General features: G+C 38.7%; 1 protein-coding gene across 1 annotated transcript in view; it reads right to left on the bottom strand.

Annotated features, from left to right (window-relative positions):
• Positions 1 to 25,475, bottom strand: part of LOC124605384 (TATA box-binding protein-associated factor RNA polymerase I subunit B) — a 309,701-nt gene that overhangs the window by 270,282 nt on the left and 13,944 nt on the right. Inside the window, exon 2 of the mRNA XM_047137024.1 lies at positions 3,272 to 3,374. Within this exon, the coding sequence (XP_046992980.1) occupies positions 3,272 to 3,374 (103 nt within the window). The remainder of the gene's footprint in view (positions 1 to 3,271; positions 3,375 to 25,475) is intronic.

Raw genomic sequence — 25,475 nt, 5'->3', positions numbered from 1 at the left:
GCTAGATCCTTTAATCGAGCAGGTAGGTTAGAAAATCTGAAAAAGGGAAATGGATAGATTGAAGTTAGATATAGTGGGAATTAGTAAAGTTCGGTGCCAGGAGGAACAGGAGTTCCGGTCAAGTGAATACAGGGTTATAAATACAAAATCAAATAGCGGTAATGCAGCAGTACATTTAATAATAATACGAAAATAGGAATGCAGACAAGCTACTATGAACAGCATAGTGAGCATAATTGTAGCCAAGGTAGACAGTGTCCACAACAGTAGTACAAGTTACTATGCAAACTAGCTCAGCACATGATGCAGAGATTGAAGAAATGTATGAGGAGATAAAAGAAATTATTCAGGTGGTTAAGGGAGATGAAAATTTAATTGTGATGGGGGACTAGAATTCTATAGCAGGAAAAGAAGAGAAGGAAAGTAGTATGTGAATATGAGCTGGATGAAACAAATGAAAGAGGGAGCAGAGCACAATTTAATCATCGCAAACACTTGGTTTAAGAATCATGAAATAAGGTTGTACATGTGGAAGGGGCCTGGGGACACTGGAAGGTTTCAGATTGATTGTATGATGATACAACAGAGATTTTGGAACCAGATTTTAAATTGTAAAATGTTTCCAGGGCCAGATGTGGGCTCTGGCCACAACATGTTGTTTATGAAGTGTAGATTGAAGCTGAAGAAATTGCAAAAAGATAGGAAATTAAGGAGATGGGACATTGGTGATTTGAAAAAACCAGAGGTTGTTGAAAGTTTCAAAGGGAGCATTAGGCAACAGATGACTAGAACAGGGGAAAGGAATGCAGTAGAAAATGAATGGTTAACTTTAAGAGATGAAATCGTGAAGGCAGCAGAGGATCAAATAGGTAGAAAGACCAGGCCTAGTAGAAGTCCTTGGATAACACAGAAGATACTGAATTTAACTGAAGAAAGGAGAAAATACAGCAGGTGAAAGGGTATATAAACATCTAAAACATGAGACTGATAGGAAGTGCAAAATGGCTAAGCAGGAATGCCTAGAGGACAAATGTAAGGTTGGTTGGTTTTTGGGGAAGGAGACCAGACAGCGTGGTCATCGGTCTCATCGAATTAGGGAAGGATGGGGAAGGAAGTCGGCCGTGCCCTTTCAGAGGAACCATCCCGGCATTTGCCTAGAGTGATTTAGGGAAATCACGGAAAACCTAAATCAGGATGGCCGGACGCGGGATTGAACCGTCGTCCTCCCGAATGCGAGTCCAGTGTCGAACCAAATGTAAGGCTTTAGAAACATATTTCACTAGCAGAAAGATAGATACTGCCTACAGGAAAATTAGAGAGGCCTTAGGGGGAAAAAGAAGCAGCTGTATGAATATCTAGAGCTCAGATGGACAGCCTTAGGAGAGCCCCGATAATATTATTTCATCTGGTTTGCAAGATGTATGAAACAGGCGACATACTCTCATACTTAAGTAACTATGTAGTAATTCCAATTTCAAAGAAAGCAGGTGCTCACACATGTGATAACTACTGAACTATTAGTTTAATAAGTCATGGTTGCAAAATACTAACATGAATTCTTTGTAGAAGAATGGGAAAAATGGTAGAAGCCGAGCCTGGGGAAGACCAGCTCGGATTCCATAGAAATGTAGGATCAAGCGAGGCAATACTGACCCTATGACTGATCTTAGAAGATAAGTTAAGGAAAGGCAAACATACTTTAACATATGTAGACTTAGAGAAAGGTTTTGATGGTGCTGATTGGAATACTGTCTTTGAAATTCCAAATGTAGTAGGTATAAAATATAATGAATAAAAGGCTACTTACAACTTGTACAGAAACAAATTGGTACTTATGAGAGTTGAGGGGCATGAAAGAGAGGGAAGCAGTGATTGAGAAGGGAGTGAGACAGGGTTGTAGCCTATATCTGATGTTACTCAATCTGTACATCGAGCAAGCAGTAAAAGAAACCAAAGTAAAGTTTGGAATAGACACTGAAGTTCAGAGAGAAGAAATAAAAACTTTGAGGTTTGGCAATTATATTGTAATTCTGTAAGAGATAGCAAAGGACCTGGAAGAGCAGTTGAACAAATGGACAATGTCTTGAAAGGGGGTTGCAAGATGAACATCAATAAAAACAAAAGGAGGATGATGGAATGCAGTTAAATTAAACCAATCAGGTGATGCTGAGGGAATTAGATTAGGAAACGAGACACTTAAAGTAGTAGATGAGTTTTGCTATTTGGGCAGCAATATAACTGATGACGGTCGAAGTAGAGAGGATATAAAATGTAGACTAGCAAGGACAAGAAAAGCATTTGTGAAGAAGAGAAATTTGTTAACATTGAATACAGATTTAAGTGTTAGGAAGCCTTTTTGGTGGAGGTCGGGGCATAGGCATACACACATTGTGTGTGTGTATTTGTTCTCAAGCTCAACAAAGATTTATTATTCCGAAAACTAGCAAGTTTTCTTTCTCACCTTTATTCCTACATTATTTACAATGTACCAGAAGGTTTCTACATTATTAAGCATAACTGTAAATATCTTCATTCTGAGAATGAACTGCATCAAGTTATTAACACCACATAACACAGCAAAAGCCAGCATTGTTTGGTGTCATTATAATTTAAGGTAAATGGTACTTGATGGTTACAAACACAAAATAAACAATCATAATACCGATTGGAAAAAGTAAGTTAAGCCAGGCCTCACAACTACTTCCAAAAACAAACAAATCTTTCTTAGTCTACTATCTTCCAGTGCATTATGTCAAATAGACTTAGATCTGGATTGCGGAATGAGCTCTGGGCCAGTTTCTCGGAAAGTGAGTCCTATGTCATAACTACTGCACCCCCTTGCTCAGTTTTGGAGCAACTTGGAGCAGGTAATTACCAAGCTGGGTCTACAACAAAAAACAGGTCAAGAGAGAGATGGAGATAGGTAGATGGATAAAGAGAGACAGAGAGAGAGAGAGAGAGAGAGAGAGAGAGAGAGAGAGAGAGAGCGCTGGGGTGGAGGGAGGTGGGGGGGGGGGGGGATGAAGAGGGTTATAAGTATTCTTATGAAAATTAATTTATGGTATATGACTTCAGTTCAACGTGCTCAGCATTAAATACAAGTTTTATTCGTCTTGATTGTAAATTAATATTGAGAGTCAAGTTGTAATTGCTACACAATCATTTTGATATCATGAAAAACTTATTTACAATAGGTCACAAGTTGTAAGCAGTGTGCACACATTTACTTCACACTTGACACTGTCAAATTTTATAATACACTTAGTATTACCTGGATCAGGTTCTAGCTTGCGTTTTTTTCTTTTACTGGATGAGTCCTGAGATATTTCGTTATTTTCATCATTCCATGTTTCAAATACTTCCTCTCTTATATCCTACAAAAAATAAATATAATGTTAGTTTCCCAACAAGAGACACTATGTGATGTACATGGACCAGATCAATGGCTGAAGAAAAGTGCTTCTTCATCCTACTATAAACCAAAATAAGAAATTTTGTACTTGCATTATTTTCTGATTAACAAGTTTTGTGATATACACACATTGTTTATTCTTTCCCAAATTGACTTAAACAGTTAAAAATCATCACACAACTTATTTTAAATATTTTTGCAAAGTGAACTCACAAAATTCTGATTAACATCTGGATGACAATACTTAACTACTGAGTGGTGCGCCTGTGTATAAAGTGCTCAGTCCACAAATAAAATGGTCTTGCACAGCTCCATTGTTGTTTCACAACTGCAAGCCCATACCCATTCCTTAATTTATTGCTCCAGCTCACACAGTAATAAATTTTATTGTCACATGTCCATGTGAGCAGCAGTAATACAAAATACAAAATGAATCTAAAAATAAATAAAGATGCTGTTACTTACCAAACGAAAGTGTTGGCATGTTGATAGGAGACAATAAAAAACACACACAAACACACACACAAATTTCAAGCTTTTGCAACCCAAGGTTGCTTCGTCAGGAAAGAGGGAAGGAGAGGGAAAGACGAAAGGATGTGGGTTTTAAGGGAGAGGGTAAAGAGTCATTCCAATCCCGGGAGCGGAAAGACTTACCTTAGGGGGAAAAAGGGACAGGTATACACTCACTCACTCACACACACACACACACACACACACACACATCCGTCCGCACATATACAGACACAAGCAGACAATGTCTGTATATGTGCAGATGGGGGTGTGTGTGTGTGTGTGTGTGTGTGTGTGTGTGTGTGTGTGTGTGTGTATATATATATATATATATATATATATACCTGTCCCTTTTTCCCCCTAAGGTAAGTCTTCCCACTCCCGGGATTGGAATGACTCCTTACCCTCTCCCTTAAAACCCACATTCTTTCGTCTTTCCCTCTCCTTCCCTCTTTCCTGACGAAGCAACCTTGGGTTGCGAAAGCTTGAAATTTGTGTGCGTGTTTTTTATTGTCTCCTATCAACATGCCAATGCTTTCATTTGGTAAGTAACAGTATCTTTATTTATTTTTAGATATATTTTTCCCACGTGGAATGTTTCCCTCTATTATATTCATAAAATACAAAGTGAATTAGACGAGAAAAAATTTACAATTTGTGCAAGAAAATGACCCTTGCAGCACATTCTCAAAATGAGGCAGTTGTCTACAAGATAATTATTAATCGAATAAGTGGGTGAGATCTGATACAACTGCACTTTTTAATGCTTCAAGCGGGTTATTACTGTCTCGGTGACACCCATCCATTGCAACAAAGTGATGTAATGAAAGTTTATTTCATTATTGTTTAATAAAACAGTGTTTTAGCTCATATTATGTAAGTTTATTTTATCACTGTTTAACTAAACTAAGATAAACTGTGATTTTGCTCATACATGGTTACCTTGGTGATAAAAAGTCAGCTATTCTTTACATATGTACAAAGTGAACTGTGTGCCCACTTGTGTTACGAAATATGATGCGCCCACTTGAGGGTTATAAAAGGCCTCAAAATACTGCTGTAGCTCCAACAAAATATTTCACCATGCAGGGCTCATCCAAGAATGAAAATTATTCACCAGCTAGCTTGCACCAGTAAATTACCATCTTACAACTTTACAAAACACACTAGTTTCATTTTACAAATGTAGGTATGATTTTTAAAGGTAGAAATATTATATTTATACTAATGTGGTTGCTATTACTATTATTATTATTATTGTTATTATTGACCTTTCAACATCCAGCACTGGATAAAGGTTTAGCAAGCTTCGTTAGATTGTCATCTTGGTCATTTTGTATCTCTTGAAATCCAGCAACGAACTTCTTTGGTTCATCTATCATCAATTACCTTGGATATATATTCTGCCCTACTTTATTGCATTTCAATTATGATATGACTTACACCTCTACTCCGGTTTGTTCAGTGTGCTGTACCTACTAATAATGCCAAACAAGTCACTCTCCAATGCTCACTAAGCAATCCTCAGTTTTTAGATTATTTTCACTTCTGGACCTTTCTGCTCTTCTTGTTGTTTCTTTCCTTGTCCATCTAATCATCATCTCCAACTAATATAAATATAAAAGCTCATCTACAACACACTTAATGTGCATAATTTACTTTTTGGTCTGTTGATTATATATTACTTCAATACTATTATTACAGATTTTGTGGCCTATTTTCTAACTTATTCTATTACATTCTTCCGCCAATTGTTAAACTTTAGCTTTGCTGAGAATCTTGAAGCTTTCCTGGTGCACTGAATACTCAATATTCTGGGACTGCAGCTGTTCATCATCCACTATCACACATCACATTTCACCTGGGCACCTGTCACACAATCTGAAGATGGCAGCAACCCTGAAACTTCCTCATGTATTCAGCTTTGTTGTTGAGTGCTGTGCATGTATTCTCTTTAATTAAATCAGATGTCTACCTAGCATAAGGTTCTGTTTTGATATTTTCATGTTCAGAGTATTACTGTTTCCAGATGCATCTGTTACTAAATTTTAATTTAACCACGTGTATAATCTGAAACACATATCTCAATAGTTCTGTTTCACACAGTATATCCCACCTTATACCTAGTATTGTTTCTTTGAATCTCTCATGTCCTCTTTAATAGCTGCCTTGTTCCAGATGAAACTATCCTTTATTTTGGCTTCTTCGTATCAACAATATCTTTTGCATCTGCCCAAGTACCTTTTCCAAATGATCACCCACTTATGTTTGTACCTGTGTAATCTTCATTTTCAAAATTGTCAACTTGTTTAACCTGATACATCTTCCTATCCTTAAATTTCCATCATGCGTAGTGTCTATTTTTATTGGAAATGTCTGAGGTTGAATTTAATTGTGTATCCACACTGAAAGTTGCCTATTGAGATGAATCAATTAAATGAATGAAGATGGAAGAATGTAATAGAATAAGTTAAAAAATAGGCCACAAAATCTGTAATAATAGTATTGAAGTAATATATAATCAACAGACCAGAAAGTAAATTATGCACATTAAGTGTGTTGTAGATGAGCTTTTATATTTATAATAATTGAAGATGATGATTAGATGGACAAGGAAAGAAACAACAAGAAGAGCAGAAAGGTCCAGAAGTGAAAATAATCTAAAAACTGAGGATTGCTTCGTGAGCATTGGAGAGTGACTTGTTTGGCATTATTAGTAGGTACAACACACTGAACAAACCGGAGTAGAGGTGTAAGTCATATCATAAATGAAATGCAATAAAGTAAGGCAGAATATATATCCAAGGTAATTGTTGATAGATGAACCAAAGAAGTTCGTTGCTGGATTTCAAGAGATACAAAATGACCAAGATGACAATCTAACGAAGCTTGCTAAACCTTTATCCAGTGCTGGATGTTGAAAGGTCAATAATAATAATAATAATAATAATAATAATAATAATAATAGCAACCACATTAGTATAAATATAATATTTCTACCTTTAAAAATCATACCTACATTTGTAAAATGAAACTAGTGTGTTGTGTAAAGTAGTAGGATAGTAATTTATTGGTGCAAGCTAGCTGGTGAATAATTTTCGTTCTTGGATGAGCCCTGCATGGTGAAATATTTTGTTGGAACTACAGCAGTATTTTGAGGCCTTTTATAGCCCTCAAGTGGGCGCACCATATTTCGTAACACAAGTGGGCACACAATTCACTTTGTACATATGTAAAGAATAGCTGACTTTGTATCACATAACTGATTCACCTCAATGGGCAATGAATCCACAACCTTCAGTGCATATACACAATTTATTTATTTATTTATCCTGTGGATCACATATTGTACAAAGTACACATGATATAGGACAAGTCATTTTTCTTAACAAATATGTAGTTTGGAGAAAAAAAAATAGGCAATGGACTGCCATTTAAAAAAATGTACATAAAATTGTTCGTTGATGAATATAGTAACTTCACATACAGAGAATACAAACAATTTACATGGGGAACTAAGAAACATGTAGGCAATGTAGTGCTACTTTAAATTTACACAAATAATCACCGAGATTACAGAATAGTGAAAATGTCAACTGGAAACACAACAGAAGGACAATGTCATTTAAAAACTACATTAAACATGAAATTAACATTGAGATTTCACAGACAATTAAGTTTTAATACTAATAGAATGTGTACTTGTACATTCAAAAGCGAGTTGAAAAATTTTGGGAAGTGAAACTGAAACATAGTTGTGTATAGTAGAAATTAGGTTATTATTTTGCCTACAGAATGTTTTACTCTAATCACAGTATTTTACAAAGGAACTTTATAATTTTTCATTTCCAGGAATTCTTGTACTGAATAGAAACAGTGCTTTGTCAGAAATGCCTTTAGTTTATTTTTAAATATTGGATCTGGAGCAGTTTTTATTTGTTCTGGAGTTTTATTGTGTAATACGACACCCAGATGAGTTATATATTTTTGGTATGATGATGTCCTTGAAAATATTTGATGGATATTAGATTGCCCTCTGGTATAATGAGCATGTATATCATTGTTTCGGATTAATTTGCCTGTTCTTGAGAGGTATTCCCTGGTGAATAGGATTGTTTCTTGAATGAATAGGGATGGGATGCTTAGAACATTAAGTTTTATAAATTGACATTTACAGGATTCCAGCTTTTTGAGGCCACAGATTATCCTCAGTGCTCTTTTTTGTAGTTTAAATATATTTGTGCTGTGAGTTGAATTTCCCCAAAAGATGATTCCATAGGGGAGCAATGAGTGGAACTGCGCACGGTATGCTTGCATTAGTGTGGATTTACTTGTAGTAGATTTTAGTATTCTTAGTCCATAGCACAATGATGAGAGTTTCTTTGATAAGTTGTTTATATGTGTGTCCCATTTTAAATTTTGTTGGACCCATAGACCCAAAAATTTTGTTGCATTTACATTTTCAATTTTATCGTTATTTAACTTTACTTGGATAGTTTTTTGACTGGATGTGGGAATTAGATGGAAGTTGATACATACAGTTTTCCCACTATTAACAATTAGGCCATTTTTGTTAAACCACTCAGAAAGTTTTTCCATAGAGTTATCAGATATTGTCTGAAGGGATTCAGGGCTAGATCCAGTCAACACTATGCTTGTATCATCAGCAAACAGGATAGTTTTTTGTGGGCTCATACGTTCAACAAGATCGTCTATGTAAATGAGGAAAATTAATGGCCCTAGAACAGAACCCTGGGGAACACCATATCTTATTGTTCTTTCCTCCGAGAGGAAAACTGTGTTATTTATTTTATTCTGTACATTAATATCGTATTGAAGTGATACCTTCTGTCTGCGGTTTTGTAGGTAAGAGCATAGCCAGTTGTGAGCCACACCTCTTATTCCTCTTCTTTCCAATTTAGCAAGCAGTATTTTATGATCTAGTACATCAAAGGCTTTAGAGAGATCTAAGAAGATACTTGCAGCTATATTATGTTGGTCAATTGATTTCAGTATGTGGTCCAACAGTTCAAAAATTGCTGTCTGGGTGGATAAAGATTTACTAAAACCATGTTGTTGAATGCTGATTGGTGCGTGGTTTTTTATGAAATTTATAAGCCTGTCATAAAAAAGTTTTTCCAGGATTTTTGAAAAGATGCTTAATATGGATAATGGTCTATAATTGGATACTAAATCAGGGGAACCTTTCTTTAGTAATGGTGAGACTTTAGCTATTTTGAGAGCATCTGGAAAAATGCCAGTTTTTAATGATTGGTTGTAGATGGTTGATAATGGCTTTACTATATGGGGAGCACACACCTCTAATATGAGGTCAGGTACTTCATCATAGCCACTAGAGATTTTATTGCGTAACAATTTTATTATGTTCATAATTTCATCAGGGTTTGTTTCATAAAGAAACATTGTAGCATTAGTGCTGTTTGAGGTATTGGTGGAATTGAAGAACGATACCTTGCAGTTTGCCTGAATGAGATCTTCTGCTAGTGAGGTGAAATATTCATTGAACTTGTTTACAACTGTGTATGGATCTGTGACCTTAGAGTCATTAAGTGTTAGAGAAATGTTTTCCTTTTTAGGTGTTGAACTACAAGTTTCTTTTTTAATAACTTTCCACATAGCTTTCATTTTGTTTTAAGAGTTTCTTATGAAATTGTCATTCCATAAAAGTTTTGCCTGTCTAATCACTCTAAGATAAGTTTTTTTGTAGGCTTTACAATAGTCAGAAAATTCTTCAGTGACTATGTATTTTTTGGAGCAATATTGGAGAAATCTGTTTCTCTCACTAGAAATTTTGATTCCTTTTGTTACCCACGACTTTCTATTTTGACTGCTTGAAGTTTTTGTTTCAAAAGGAAATGCTGTATTAAAGTAATAAAGGAAGGTGTTATGGAAGCTTAAGAACATATTATCAACAGTTGTTTGCATGTAAACACTGTCCCAATTTTCCTTAGCTAATAGGAAGTTAAAAATTCTAATATTGCCATCTGAAAAGTTTCTTCTTTGAAATACTTTTTTGGGGCTGATTTTACTATTTTCCATGTCAACGCTCAGTAGCTGAGCATCATGGTCACTGTATCCCATGCTCAGTACTTCGCCTTTGACTTCCAGCGGGAATCTAAAATTAGCGAGCATGGAGGACATGGACGAGAACTGCAGGTAGGTGGGAATGTGAGTCAGCTGGGGAGCATGCCAAGATAGTGCACCCATTTGCAATTGACAATGTGTCCAGGTGGCACAGTGGTTAATGCAACTGCCTAGTAAGCAAGAGATCCTGGGTTTGAGTTCCAGTCTGGCAAACATTTTCACTTGTCACCACTGATTTTGTAAAAAGTCCCAATGCGGCTAATATCTGTAGTTCCTTCCCTTATATTTTTTCTCCCCCCCCCCCCTTTTCCACTTTCAATTCACATAATATGTATCACAGCTGTGCATTACATTTGGTGTCCAACAGAACAGACACCATGCATTCATATAACTGATTCACCTCGAGTGGCAATCCAACCTTCAGTACGGATGCACAAATGTTTGATCTCAAGTGAGAACCTAAAATTAGCAGGCAAGGAGGACTAGGACTGGGAATGAAAATAGGTGTCACTACCTGGAAATGTGAGTCAGCAGCCAGGGAGAGTGCCAAGATAGTCTGCACATTTGCAGCAAAAACTGTGTCCGGGTGGCGTAGTGGTTAATGCGACTGTCTTGTAGGCAGGAGATCACAGGTCCGAGTCGTAGTCCGGCACATGTTTTCGCTCACCATTGCTGATCCCACATAAAGTCCTGACACAACTGATATCATTTGTTCCTTCTCTTTCCTTTCCTTTCTCCCCACTCCCCCTTTAATTTGCATAATTCATAAATCATTTGTGATCGAGGAGACACTTCCTGCAGCATCAGTGCAACGTAGAGCTAACCGAAATGCTGTAATGAGCTGCAAATACTTACAGCAGTTATCTTGAGATGTACAGAAGTCGAAAATGAGAGCCCTCATTCAGTTTGGTTTAATCAAAGAGTATTTTCTTTATTCGTCGGGTATGAGGGTATGACCAGATGTGCTCCTCATTTGGTTATGCTACTTGAAAGCAAGCTTTTTCAAAATATATGGGACAGTTGTCCGCAGCTCGTGGTCTCGCAGTAGCGTTCTCACTTCCCGAGCATGGTGTCCCGGGTTCGATTCCCGGCGGGGTCAGGGATTTTTCCTGTCTCGAGCTGACTGGGTGTTGTTGTGTCGTCTTCATCATCATCATTCATCCCCATTACGATCGGAGGAAGGCAATGGCAAACCACCTCCACTAGGACCTTGCCTAATAACGTGGAGTGGGTCTCCCGCGTCGCTCCCCTACGCTCTGTAAAAAAGTATGGGACTCATCATCATGGGAAGGTTAGTGAACAACAGGACAATACATGTCCAATACTTATTTTGTCAGGATAACAGGTCATTTAAGCTAAATACGGAATAGGACTATCTGGGCATCCTTGTCAGAGTCCACATTTGCCCCTGGAAATATTGTGCAGTTTTAATCAAGTTTTCAACTCTTTGTCTGACTGGTATGTAATCTATCTGAACCATTTCAATATCTTCGGGTTCCTTCCATGCTATTCTTGTGCTCTGTGCGGAATTCTATCATGTAGCTTCCACTTTACTCCTTTCACCCAGTCCATGTTCTCCTTCTGTTTCCTTCATTTTATTACTGCCAAATTACAGCCCTCCATTACAATTAAATTTTTATTTCCCTCAACGAACTGAATAATTTCCTTCATCTCACTGTACATTCCTTCAATCTCTTCATCAGCTGATGATTTAGCATGGTATGTACTACAACGGTGGAACTTGACTTTGTATCCATCTTGGGTATCCTGTGTTATCTCTATTTGATTTATTGTAGATAACCATGGATTTGCCTGATGATAAATCGTGTTCTTCCCATCACTGTACTTCACTAGTTCCCACTATATCTAACTTCAACAGCCATTTTGATTTTCAAATTCTCTAGCTGAACTACCAGATTAAGGGATCTAACACTTCTTCCTCCGCCCTCAAGAGTGTCAGTTTTCATTTTTTTTCTGATGATATCCCCACGAGCAGTCCTCACCAAGACATCTGAATGATAGACTATTTTACAACTTTGGATATACATTGAAATTTCACTTTACAGATGGGGCTTTAAGTTCCACAAACTTATAAAATGCTTACTATACTTTGCCTATTATCAGATAATACTGAGAGTAAGTCCTGTGTCAACCCTAAGGAACCTATTTTGTCAGTATATGAGATACAACTTTTAGATTTTACAAAAACAATTAAGGAAAAACCTTTTTTTTAGTATACATCATTTTATTGATTCTCAAATTATTTGCCTTCAAAATTTATTCAATTTTGCATGTGTTCAAATCAATTCTGGAAACTTTTTTTCTGTTTTGATGCTTGTACCTCAAAAACACAGTTTTGGGAGCTCTGATGGCTACCAGAGAGGAAAAAAATCAATGTCGACACATTTTTTTATTCCTCCCCCCACTTCCCCCTCTGGCTCCAGGAGGTAGCCATTCATTTTGGGCAACCCACAAAAATTCTGTCTTTGAAGCTGTCTCCGGATGTTACATGTCCAAGTTACATGATAAGCAGTTTGGATGTCAAAAGATGAAGCAAATGCGATATTGATTCTGTAGTAAAGATTGTCATGAAAGATCCCTCAATCAAACCAACTGTGTTTTGTAGTTGGAAGAAAGCACAGGTATACCCACCCAAAAGAAGGGTAGCAGAAGTGATCAAAAGAGCTACCATCCAATATCTTAACATCTATTTGTTGTAGAATCTTAGAACATATTCTGAGCTCAAACATAATGAGGTAGCTCAAACAGAATGACCTCCTCCATGTCAACCAGTAAGGGTTTTGAAAACATCGATCACGTGAAACCAACTTCGTACTTTCCTCACATGACTTACTGAAAGCCATGGATCAAGGTAGGTAGGTGCTGTGCTTCTTGATTTCTGAAAATCATTTGACTCAGGACCACATCTACACTTTTATCCCTTGCTATTCATGTTGTATATTAATGACCTTGCAACACAATATTAATATTGGGTTGGTGCAGAAGTTCATAGAGTTTTTGTTTTGCATGTTGATATTCCAGTGGCTATGGGTTTATTTATCGATTGTCATTTTTTATTTGTAGTTTACTTTTGATCTTTGAGTTTATATATCATCATTTTGTCATTTGAGGATAGTGAGTGGGCCTGTGGACACTAGAAAATGAAGTGCCAAGTGGAGAAATCCCAATACTTCTGATATATTCTTCTGTTTGAGTTCAACAGAGGGATGACAGCAGCAGAGGCAACCAGAAACATTTGCACTATGTATGGGGATAATGCCACTGGACAGAGTATGGCAAGAAAATGATTTCCTCATTTTAAGGAGGATTGATTTGACATTAGTGGTTCTCCATGTTCAGGAAGATCTTTGGGGTTTCAGGAAAATTGTTTAAACCTGTTAATCCACAATGATCCACATCAGTGCACTCCAGGAATGACAAATGTAATTAAAATGTCAACATTTCACTATCGTGCGATGTTTGCATGCCATGGGGAAGGTTCAAAAATCAGGTGTATGGGTACTGCATGCTCTAAGCCAAAATCACAAAAATCTGCAGGTGGTCATATGTGCATCTCTGCTTGTTTGTCATCAATTGGCTCATGAATAACACCAACCATTACTATTGTGTATCATTAATGGCCACAAGAAATTGTGTATTTATGCTGATATAAGGAACTGAAAGGAATGGCTGGGCCAAAAGAAAGCAGCAACTCCCCAGACAAAGATTTGTGTGCATCTACAAAAGATAATGTTACGCAGTGTTGGAACAGCAATGGTGTGGTGTACTAAGAATTACTTCCCTGTGTTGTAACCATCATTACTGACATTTACTGTCAACAACTAAGGTGTTTTGTAGACACAGTCCATGATTGATGACCAGGAAGGCTGCGTGAAGTGATGCTACTCCATGATAATGCCCAACTGCATTCTGCTAGACTGACAAAAACACTATAATGGAGTTGGGTTGGGAAGTCATTCCATACCCACCTCATTCATTTATCATGCATCCTCAGATTTTCACCTTTTGTGCTATCTATCTAACAATCTTCAAGGAGCCTCCTTTCTGGATGAAAATTCGTTTCGAACATTGGTTGATGAGTTCTTCACCTCGAAACCAAGTGATTTCTACAGTTGCGGAATCAAAAAGTTACTCCACCACAAGCAGACTGTTTTAAAAAGTAAAGGAGAATATATTATTGGTGACTAAAGTCTTTGTTATGTGTATCTGTTGCATTTATTAAACTTATGGAAAAATGCTACAAACTTATGCACCAAACAAATAGTAATCTCGCACTTTTCACACATGATGCAGTTAGCCATAATGAAGTACATTGTGAAAGGTTGGTTGGTTGGTTTGGGGAAGGAGACCAGGCAGCGTGGTCATCGGTCTCATCGGATTAGGGAAGGATGGGGAAGGAAGTCGGCCGTGCCCTTTCAGAGGAACCATCCCGGCATTTGCCTGGACTGATTTAGGGAAATCATGGAAAACCTAAATCAGGATGGCCGGACGCGGGATTGAACCGCTGTCCGTCTGAATGCGAGTCCAGTGTCTAACCACTGCGCCACCTCGCTCGGTCATTGTGAAAGGAACTGGATAAATGTTCAGTGAGACCTTGACAAGATTTCATTGTGGTTCAAAGATTGGCAGTTTGCTTTAAATGTTCAGAAATATAAAAATTGTCCACTTCACAAAACGAAAAAATATTGTATCTTAAGACCATATTATCAGCGAGTCACAACTGGAATCAGTAACCTCATTCCAATACATGGACATAACACCTCGAAGGGACATAAAATGGAACAATTACATAGGCTCAGTAATGAGCAAAGCAGATAGCACACATCAGTTTATTGGTAGAATACTAGGGAAATGCAATCAGTCAACAAAGGAGATTGCTTAGAAATCACTCATGCGAGCTATACTAGAATACTATTCAAGTGTGTGGAAGTTGTATTGGAGAGAATTGAAAGCGAGTATTGAATGTTTACAGAGAAGAGCAGCACAAATGATCAAAGGTTTGTTGGATATGTGGGAATGTGTCACAAAGTTGTTGAAAAACCTAAACTGGTAGACTCTTGAAGATAGACGTGTACTATGCCAGGAAAGCCTATACAAAATATCAGGGACCAGCTTTGACTGACAACTCATGGAATATACTACAACTCTCTACATATTACCACCACAGGGATCATGAAGGCACAATCAGACTAATTACAGCATGCACAGAAATGTTCAATCAATCACCCCTCCTACACTCTAGAAGTGACTGGAATGGGGGAAAAGTCCTAAAAACTGATACAATGGGATGTATCATCTGCCATGCACTTCACAGTGGTTTGCAGAGTCTCAAGTTGTGTCTGGTTATCAAGAGTTGGGTGGCATCTTCTAAACCCCATTTGGAAGCAACTGACAAGTCTCCTGGTTCCAAGAACTCACAGTAGATGACGATTTACCATTTGTTCCAGACTCCCCAACACAGCTCATCAAAGTAGCACTGCAAAGGTACTTGAGATGTATAAATCTTTACCAGCTTTAACTGAGGACTCACAATGTCCTTGTCACATGTTAGGCTGATGTTCACCAGACAGGGTCTCTCTCTGAATCTTACATTTGGATGTTACAACATTCTGTAGTGAATAGTGCATGGCCCTAGAGCTGTATTGTTAGCCACCAATACAATAGATTACTATTACTACAGAGAGAAGGGACAATGGAATATTATGAGTTGAGGGAGTTAACTGCTATCTTTTTTACAACACCAGAAACTAGGACATTAGGCACTGCTAATGGTATTTGGTAAATGTGATCCACTACTTCCTTGACCACTTCACAGTACCGATAGGTTAAAACTCTTCCAATTCCAGTATAGGATTTACAGATGTTGACCTGCCTTTGGTGCAGACCCTCCAGAATAACACCCACAGGGCCGTTGTTGGATTGAAATGTTTCTGCCACTATCTCCCCCTACTGTCTTTAATTACTCTACGGATTTGTGCTCTCTTCAGATGAAAGGATATGAGGTTTTCTGCTGATAGTCTCATCTGAGTAACAATCTGCTTGCCCTTAGTTTCAGAGTGGCATTTCTTGCTCCATCGAGGGATTGTTGGCCATATGATTTTGGGATGGATACTTCCGTGGTACAATGAATCATGCTGGTAAGGTGATCCTCCACTTTCTGGAAACTGATGTGGCGTTCAAACTCAGCCAGCTAGTTGCACAGCACAGAGTTCATGCTGCTAAATGCCCACCTGTGTGACCTCATTTCTGGCACTATTCTTTCAATAAGCCAACCCATATTTGGAAGTGGACACTAGAATGTAATCAGTTACAAATTTCTCACTGAGATGCATCTGAGGGTGGAGGTAATCAGGGAAGTCAATGGCTGATATTGTTTCTGTAGCACTGCTGGGCTGTTACTTGTACTCTGACAGAAAGATGAATTCTCTGAGGATGAGATTTTCTACACGTCTACCATGAGAACAGATGTTAGTAAAACCCCACAGTAAGTGATTCGCACTGAAATCTTCTAGTTGAAAGAATGGGTGGGGCAGTAGCCTACAGTGATCTCCAAGAGCCTCTATCCGCATATAATTATGTAGTAGCAAATATAGAGAATACATTATTACTTTCAGCAATGTATTTTGCCTGTAATTGCCACTAATGTGATTGTAAATGGGTACGGTGAGTAGTAGTAGTAGTAGAAATAGTAGCCAATCAACCTTTAGCCCTCTTGTAACCGAGATTATCTTTCCTGAGCAGATTGTGGCCCCTTATCACAAGTGTAAAGTACTGCTATTTTTAAACTGCCTCTCCTGTGAACAAAAGTAACAGGGTTTCCCCTTTGCAAGAGTTTAAATTCTTCTGCACAGTCCCTGAATCAGTTCATATTCCACTGAATTATGGGAGGAATTTTTAGAAGTGAGGTTTACCTTCATCTGGTTGTCAGTACGGGCATGGAGAAAGGTATCTTACAACTGCAAATTCTTCAGTTTGTATGTACAGGTTCATTTCTGAGCCATCTCCAACTGATGTAGGATGTTCCCACTCTAATACACTTGGCTTGGTCTCTGAAATTCATCATTGTCAATTGTGGGTAGTACACTGATGGAAAATCTCTCTCTCTCTCTCTCTCTCTCTCTCTCTCTCTCTCTCTCTCTCTCTCTGTGTGTGTGTGTGTGTGTGTGTGTGTGTGTGTGTGTGTGTGTGTGTGTAGTACTACGTAATTTTCTGATAGTTTTCTTGGTGGGCGATGCAGAAGATATAGAAAACTGTGAGGGCTGCATTGATTAAAATGGCTTTCATGCATCCCAGAAGATACTTGTTTGATTATCTTCAGTTTCAGACTTTTTCACTGTTCCTCTTGATGTTCAAATATTCAAATAATGGCTGGCACTCTCTTTTGCTCTTTTCCTTAGCACTTAGATGTTAAAAATCAGCTCTATTTTTTACTAACGAGCTTGTATAATTGCTATGTGGGTGGATATTAATGTTTTACCATCAATTTTCACACCAATCTGAGAACCTGAAATATTCACCTTCTTCACGATAATTTCTGTGTGCATTCTAAGTATCATTGGGGATTGTCTAACAGCATGTGGCCTGACCTTTTGCACACAAAGTACTCCAAGTTCTCTCAAGCAACAGCCTGCCATGCTCAACACAAAAACAGGCATTTACATAATCAATTAAAACATGTACCCTCTTCATTCTAGCATTTTGTAACTGTGGCACTACCATCTACTATCTTCCGATCACTGCCTTATTTTCCGGTGGGTATGCAGTTCCTTAGCATTTACCCTGCACATAGTAGACTTTCTAGCCATGAATGGTGTAAAGGCCATATCCAGGTTAGTGTATAGTAATCTACAGAAGCACTAGTTCACTGCTTCACACAGGAGTTGAATGATAAGATATACCCTCATGGACAGTACAAGTGACTGAATGGGAACGTTTTAATAAATGTACAAATGACTGAATGGGAACATTTTAATAAATGAAACACACAGAGATTGCTTTAATTTTCCTACGTTTTGACATAGACATTAGAAAAATGACACACATATTGCCAAACATAAACAAGCATGAGGATGTCCTGGATGCCCTTCTGTATCTGCAACTGAGTCCTCACCATTGTCTGGATTTCTTCACCAGAGCCGTATTGAAGTCTGTTAAGTTATTTATTTTTGGAAACAGACAAAAATTACAGTGTCTCAAATGTGTACTGTATGGCTGATACAGTGCTGTCTAAAGGTTCAGCCTCTCAATCTCTTCCATGGTGGCACACAGTGGTGTCTTGTTGCTTCAAAACATCCCCCCCCCCTCCCCCCAATTCTACTATGTTTGACTCCAGAGAATCAATACAAATAACTCCACAGAAACCCCCAAATAAATATTACCCACTTTTTCAATTATAATCTGTGTTTCGATTTTTTTCTTGGGAAATCTTTGTCAGTATGCTCTGGAATGACATTTTGTTTGTAATAGAGAACCCACATTCCATCTGAAGTCACAATTTTCATGAAAAAACTGCACTTTCAATCTCTTGTGTCTGCAGCCTTTTATTTCAGGTTTAAATATAATTTGAACACATTGAGTACATATTCTCTGATAGTTCAGAAAACCAGTAATGTGAGACACATGCTCTTGTAAAATTCTGATTCCGGCAGTAATTTCCTACTGAGTTATGCACCAATTCGGCTGCATCAATCTGTCAACTCTTCTTTTGTAATACTGGGTTACCGACTAAGGTCATCTAGTTCCTTCTTCGTCACATTATTCTACTATTCAAGGTCAGGCAGCTTTACATCTATTTAACTGGTGGCACACAGTACTATCCTCATCACAGCCATTACCATAAAATAACTTGATTCTATGAAATATTTCAACTGGAGCAACACTTGCTTTTTAGAATGACCAATGGGAGTATATAACTGTTCATTTTATACTCGTATAATTTGCAAGGGGGAAAAAAGTAACGTTGTGACCATGCAAGTGGAGGCTCGTTGACATATTAGAATCCACAACTAACCTAGTTCTATATTTGTACTCTGCTAGCCACCAAATGGTGTTTGGCAGAGAGCACATAGTGTACCAGAATAATAATTATTTTCTTCTTCCTATTCCAAATGCAGATGACACACAGAAAGAATGACTGTCAATATCCTTCTGTAGAACTACAAATTTCTCTAAATTTATTGCTGTATGCATTACGGAGGTGATTCAATACGTTACTTGACTCATATTGGAATGTGGACTATCAGAATACTGAGAGTATTATCTGAGACGTACAACACATACCATTTTAGTGTTTCCCATTCTAGTTTGCTAAGCGTTTTTTTGGCATTCTTGCACTGATTTACAACACTCAGAATCAATTGCACAATCACCCTCCAACCCCCCCCCCCCCCCCCCTCCTATTCCTTGCTTTCCCATAGACTGACAGACGTGCAGCATAACGCAAGGTCTAGATGAGATTGGAAAATGGCAGTTTGACTGCAATTTGGCAAATTCAATGAACATACAAGAAAAACAAGCTATTTTTAAAATGAAGGTAGTGGTAACAATTGATCAGTGACACAGCATGAGGTCTAGGCTACTCTGTAATGCCATAGTTTGCCTGTAAGTTGACCAAGTCAATTAATGTGCACTTTTTATTGTTAAAATCCTATTCCCAATGATGATAACTGTTTTTCTACTGTGATCTGATATTGTCATGTTTTTAGTATGTTTGAAGATATTAATAACAGGAACACCTCCGCCAAAAATTCACATATCATTAGGTGAGACCCAATACTTTGACAGTTACATTCTCAATTCTTTGCCAACTGTCTGCAAGTAATCACGCATTTTATAACAGTTCAGTATAAACACTTTTACATCTGCAAATAATCTCAAAGAGTAGCAAAGGTTGCCTGTGACACCATTTGTACATATTGTGAACTATAATGTTCCTATCTCTTTTTTTGGCAGGGTATACTTCATGCTGCTTTTGCTTATGACTGGTGTAACACACTGAATTCTGCATGTATCAATATTTGAAAAGGAAAGTTGCCACTCACCATGTAGTGGAGATGCTGAGTTGCAGATAGGCACCTAACAAAAAGACTGTTACAAATAAAGCATTCAGCCTGTAAGGCCTTTGTCAAAAAAAGACCACACACACACACACACACACACACACACACACACACACACACGACTGCAGTCTCAGGCAACTGTAGCCGCACTGCCATGTTTTGAGACTGCAGTCGTGTGTGTGTGTGTGTGTGTGTGTGTGTGTGTGTGTGTGTGTGTGTGTGTGTGTGTGTGTAAAAAGGGACATTTTTATGGTGAGGAGCAACCTATCCTTTTTCCTACTATTGTCAATATTACGAAAAGGACATATCGCTACTCACCGTACAGATGACATACTTAGTTGTGAGTTGCAGACTGGCATAACAGAAAGACTGTTACACATATGAACTTTTATCCAAAGCAGTCTTCTTGAGGGAAAACACACACACACATTCACACCTCATACACACATGACCACTATCACCAGTCAGAACGGAACTGTCCCCCACTGAAACAAACCAGCAATCCAGAGTGGGAGGGGAAAGGGGAGGGGGAACGCCAGCAGAATACAGGTGGAGGGAGAGAAGTCAAATGTTGCCTGCTAGTCTGTGCAGGAACTAGATGGTGGCACGACAAGGCTGCCAGGCGCAGAAACAAGAGTCTGTAGGGGAGGGGGAAATGGGGAGTAGAAAAGGTGAGGAGGGGGAAAGGAAAGGAACAGAGGAGGAGGAAAACTGGTGGGTACATTAACAGAGAGTGTCGCACAATTATAGTGAAGGGACGTAAATTAGGAGGAGATAATGGGACACATGGTGTGGAAACTCATGGGTGGTGGGTGGAAGGACAGTAGGTTACCATAGGTTGAGGCCAAGATGATTTTGGGAGCAGAGAATGCGTTGTAACTCCCATCTGGGCAGTTCAGAAAAGCTGGTGGTGGAAGTGATGATCTACATGGCCCAGGTTGTGAAGCAGCCATCGAAATCAAGCATGTTATGTTCAGCTGTCTGTTTTGCCACAGGGTAATCCACTTTGCTCTTGGTCATTCATCTTGGTGGACAGCTGGATGGTAGTCATACCAATATACAGTGATTCCAGCAGAGATGGTATATGACATGGCTGCTTCTGTAGGTGGCCCTACCTCTGTTGGGGTACGATAACTGCATACTGGGATGGACACAGGAAGTGCTGGGTGGCTGGATTGGGCATGTCTTGCACCTGGGTCTTACTTAGGGATATGGTCCCTGTGACAAGGGGTTGGGATTGGGAGTGGCATAGGGATGGACTAGGGTGGTGATGAGGTTGAGAGGGCATTGGAACACCACTTTGGAGGGCTGGGGGGGATCTTGGGTAGGATGTTCATCATTTCAGGGCATCATGATAGTTAATCAAAGCCCTAAATAAGGACGTGGTTAACTTGTTCCAGTCCAGGGTGGCACTGGGTGATACTCCTTTGTTGCTGACACTTGGTGGTGGTGGGGGGCTGGGGTTGTGTGGGGATATGACTTAGGTCTGGTAGGTGGTGCCTGTCTGTGAAGACCTTTGTGAGACCTTCAAATACAGGGCAAGAGAGTTTTTGTCACTGCAGATACACAGTTACTGTGTGGCCAGGCTGCATGGGAAGCATTTTTTGATGTGGAGGGGACAGCTGCTGTCAAAATGTAGGTACTGTTGGTGGGTTTGATGAGGACAGAGGTGTGGATGGGGCCATCAGAGAGGAGATCATATCTAGGAGGGTGTCACATTAGGTTGAGGAGGGACAGTTGAAAAGGATTGGAGAGAAGGTATTGAGGATGTGAAGGCCATTCACCCCCCTTCACCACCCCACTCCAGAATACTGCTCCTTTTCGAACCAACAGAGTTGCATTCTGGCCGAAGTGGCCATAGGTGGTGGTCATGTGCATGAAGTGTGCTTGTTTCTGTGAGTGTGAGTGTGTGTGTGTGTGTGTGTGTGTTTTCCTTTCTGAATGAGTCTTTGGACAAAAACTCAAATGCGTAACAGTCTCTTCTGACACGTCTATCAGCAACTCAATGTATCATCTTCACAGTCAGTAGCTATCCTTCTCATAACATTGTTAATGTTCCGATCTGGACTTTCCACCGTTTAAAAATACAACACATTCATTAATTAAATCCTTACCTTATCTGAAAAGTAACCAGTATTAGATCGATGTCTACAAAAAAGCTGTGGATTATTTGAGGAATAAAACTAGCTTGCAGGACTAAAAAGAAACTATATTTGTCTGTCAGAAACAGATCTGACGTTACGCAAAGGAAAGGCAACCAACCTCCTTCAGCTGACTTACGTGTGGCACATATGAACACGCAAACCAAACATTGTTTTACTAGCTTTATTCTTTCTCTATTAGAAGTCCACATAACGAAACACACAACTACACAGACACCCTAATGCGCAGGCCTGTGGCCACATCAAGACTCATAGTCAGTCTCCAGGAGGCTTGTTTCAATTTGTTCTTTTAATGCCCTATCAAATTATTCTTTAATATCTCCTATTTCACCTTCATCTACTTCCTCTCCCTTTCTATAATACTAGAATGTCTCTTCTCTCTCTGCCCATCTCTTCCTTCCTCCCTCTCTTTGTCGGTCTCCTCATCCACTGCCCATTCTCTGTCTATTACCTCCTCCTCCCTCCTCTCTGTCCATCTCCTCCTTCCCCCTCTGTATGTTCATTTCCTCTTCCCTCTCTGTCGACCTCCTCTTCCCCTCTATTTCTCACTTTGAGCCTTGTTAACTGGTGTTGCAAAGGAAACCTTGATTGGCAGCTGAAAAGTCACTTAAAATGAATGGTTATATCTGTTGGGATCATCGGTAGACCGGATATGGGAAAGACTTCTTCAGCTGCAAGGTCTCTGAGGATCAGTGACAGTATTTCGCCTGCTTTTAATCCACAAATGGGTAGGATTACAAAGTATCTGATTCCATAGTAGTATTCTAATCATACGCCAATAATACCATTTTCCTGTATTCTGTTAAAACCGGAAGCATGGAATAAAACGAACCAGAACAATGCTGTTTTTTGTTTATAATTACATGTAAGGAGAAAGATTACATGTGGGAGAAATGGGGGAATTGATTTAAAGGCCCTGATATTGTACAACTATTGTATAAAAATCTGAAGTAAAATGATCAAGAACTTTTTGGGATCTTTGCCAACAATGTTGTCCATCTGAATGTTAGAGTATCATGTGTAGTTAAAACTGACTGCAAGAAAGAAAACAAAACCACAATGTCTCACAGCACAGCACTTTTTTTCCTTGTAGTCAGTTTTAACGCCAAACTTGTACACTGTCATTTAAAAAGATACACAGCCTATGCTCATCTGAATGTTTATTAGAAAATTGTGGAAAATGTGAAGTTAATCGATCTAACACTTTTTTAAATTTTTGCTAACACCACTTGCTTATTATACATATCTTAGATACATTCACATATTACACACATTTAAAAAGTATATAGTCTATGGCCACCCTAATTTTATTAGTGTATCATGAAAAAATTAGGAGTAATTTGGTAAGGAGCTTTTTGACATAGCTGCTATATATGTGTAGCTTCTATCTATATGAACATTTAGCAAGCTTTTGCATGCAAGTGTGTGTGTGTGTGGGGGGGGGGGGGGGGGGGGTAGAGAAAATGTTTATTAGAGCATTGTATAAAAATCTGAAGTAAACTGCTCAAGGACTTCAAAGATTTTTGGTAACACCATTAAACTGTTGCTTGTCTTTATGTAGTAGTACATGTTGCCTTCAAGTGCCTGTCCCTTGCACAGCCACTCCACATCCTTCATCCTTACACACTTCACTTCTTTGATTGGAACTAGTTATCCATCTCAGTTCTTGATGTTTATACAGCTACTTCTCTTTTCTCCAAATGTCTCTTTAATTTTCCTATAGGTGGTATCTATCTTTCCCCCAGTTATACATGTTTCTATAGACTTTCATTCATCCTCTAGCCACTCCTGCTTAGCCATTTTGCACTTCCTGTGCATTCTTACATTTTCTCTTTTCCTCGACTAAGTTCAGTGTCTCCTGCGACACACTAAGGATACTAGGCCTTGTCTTTTTATCTATTTGGTACTCCATTGCCTCCACATTTCATCTCTCAAAGTTACCCATCCATCTTCTACTGTATTCCTTTCTCCCATTTTAGTCAATCGTTGTCCAATTCTCCCTTTGGAACTCTCAATAACCTCTGGTTCTTTGAACTTATCCATGTTCCATCTCCTTAATTTCCTACCTTTTTGCAAATTCTTCAGTTTTAATCTATTGATAACCAATAAATTATATATAAAAGCGTGGTGTCTGTTCTTTCAGATATGTTTGAACACCACACAGAATCTCTCGTCCATCAATTTACATAATATGTATCACAGCTGCAGATTCCGCATGGTATCTGTCCTTTTGGACACATCCGAAATAACAGACACCCTGCATTCGTATAATTGACTTGCCTCATGGGTGATAAATTCACCACATTCAGTGGTGATATGCAATTATGTCCAACCTCATGCAGGAATCTCAAACTAGCAAGCATGGGGACATGGACAGGAACTGCGGATAGGTGGTGCCAGGTGGGAATGTGGGTTGGCTGACAGGTGTACCAAGGTAGTCCATGCAGTGGCGATAATCACTGTGTCCGGGTGGTCTACCTATCTGATTAAGGAATCAAATATCCCACACTCTGATCCATAGACTACCACGTTTGTTTTTCTTGATTACAGCAACATCCTGAGTAGTCCCCACCCAGGGATCTGAATGGGAGACTATTGCAGCTCTGGAATATTTTACCCAACAGGATGGTATCATCATTTAACCATACAGTACAGTCGCATGTTGTCAGGAAAAGCAATGCCTGTACTTTCCCCTTGCTTTTAACTGTTCGCAGTATCAACACAACAAGGGCATGTCCACTAATGTTACAAGGCCAGATCAGTCAATCATTCATTCATACTGTTGCCCCTGAAAATACTTATTAGCTGCTACCTCTCTTCAAGGAATGTATGTATGTTTGATCTCCCACAGATATTCTTCCTTTAAGGTCACACCTATGATATGGCCATATGTATCATTGAAACACACACACACCATCTCACCTTCACAATGTCTGTGGTTCATGGGACAGACAAAGGTTTTTATACAAAGGTGACGTACAAATAACAAACTAGCACACTTCACTTGCTCTCATTCCATAATTTTATTTATATATTTATTTATTCTTCCGAAGATCATTTGATAATGATACAGGTTTTGTCATCACAAAACAATGAAAATAAACAGTTCAAATATACAGACATGCAGAATAAGTCAAGATTTTTTTACGAGGATAGGACAGATGGTCGGCCATGGCCTTGCTCAAGTAACTATGCGCACATTCAGGA

This window comes from Schistocerca americana, chromosome 3, assembly GCF_021461395.2.
Source record: "Schistocerca americana isolate TAMUIC-IGC-003095 chromosome 3, iqSchAmer2.1, whole genome shotgun sequence".
NCBI lineage: Eukaryota > Metazoa > Arthropoda > Insecta > Orthoptera > Acrididae > Schistocerca > Schistocerca americana.
Note: the sequence above shows the minus strand (reverse complement) of the source record. Positions and strands in the feature narration are given on the sequence as shown.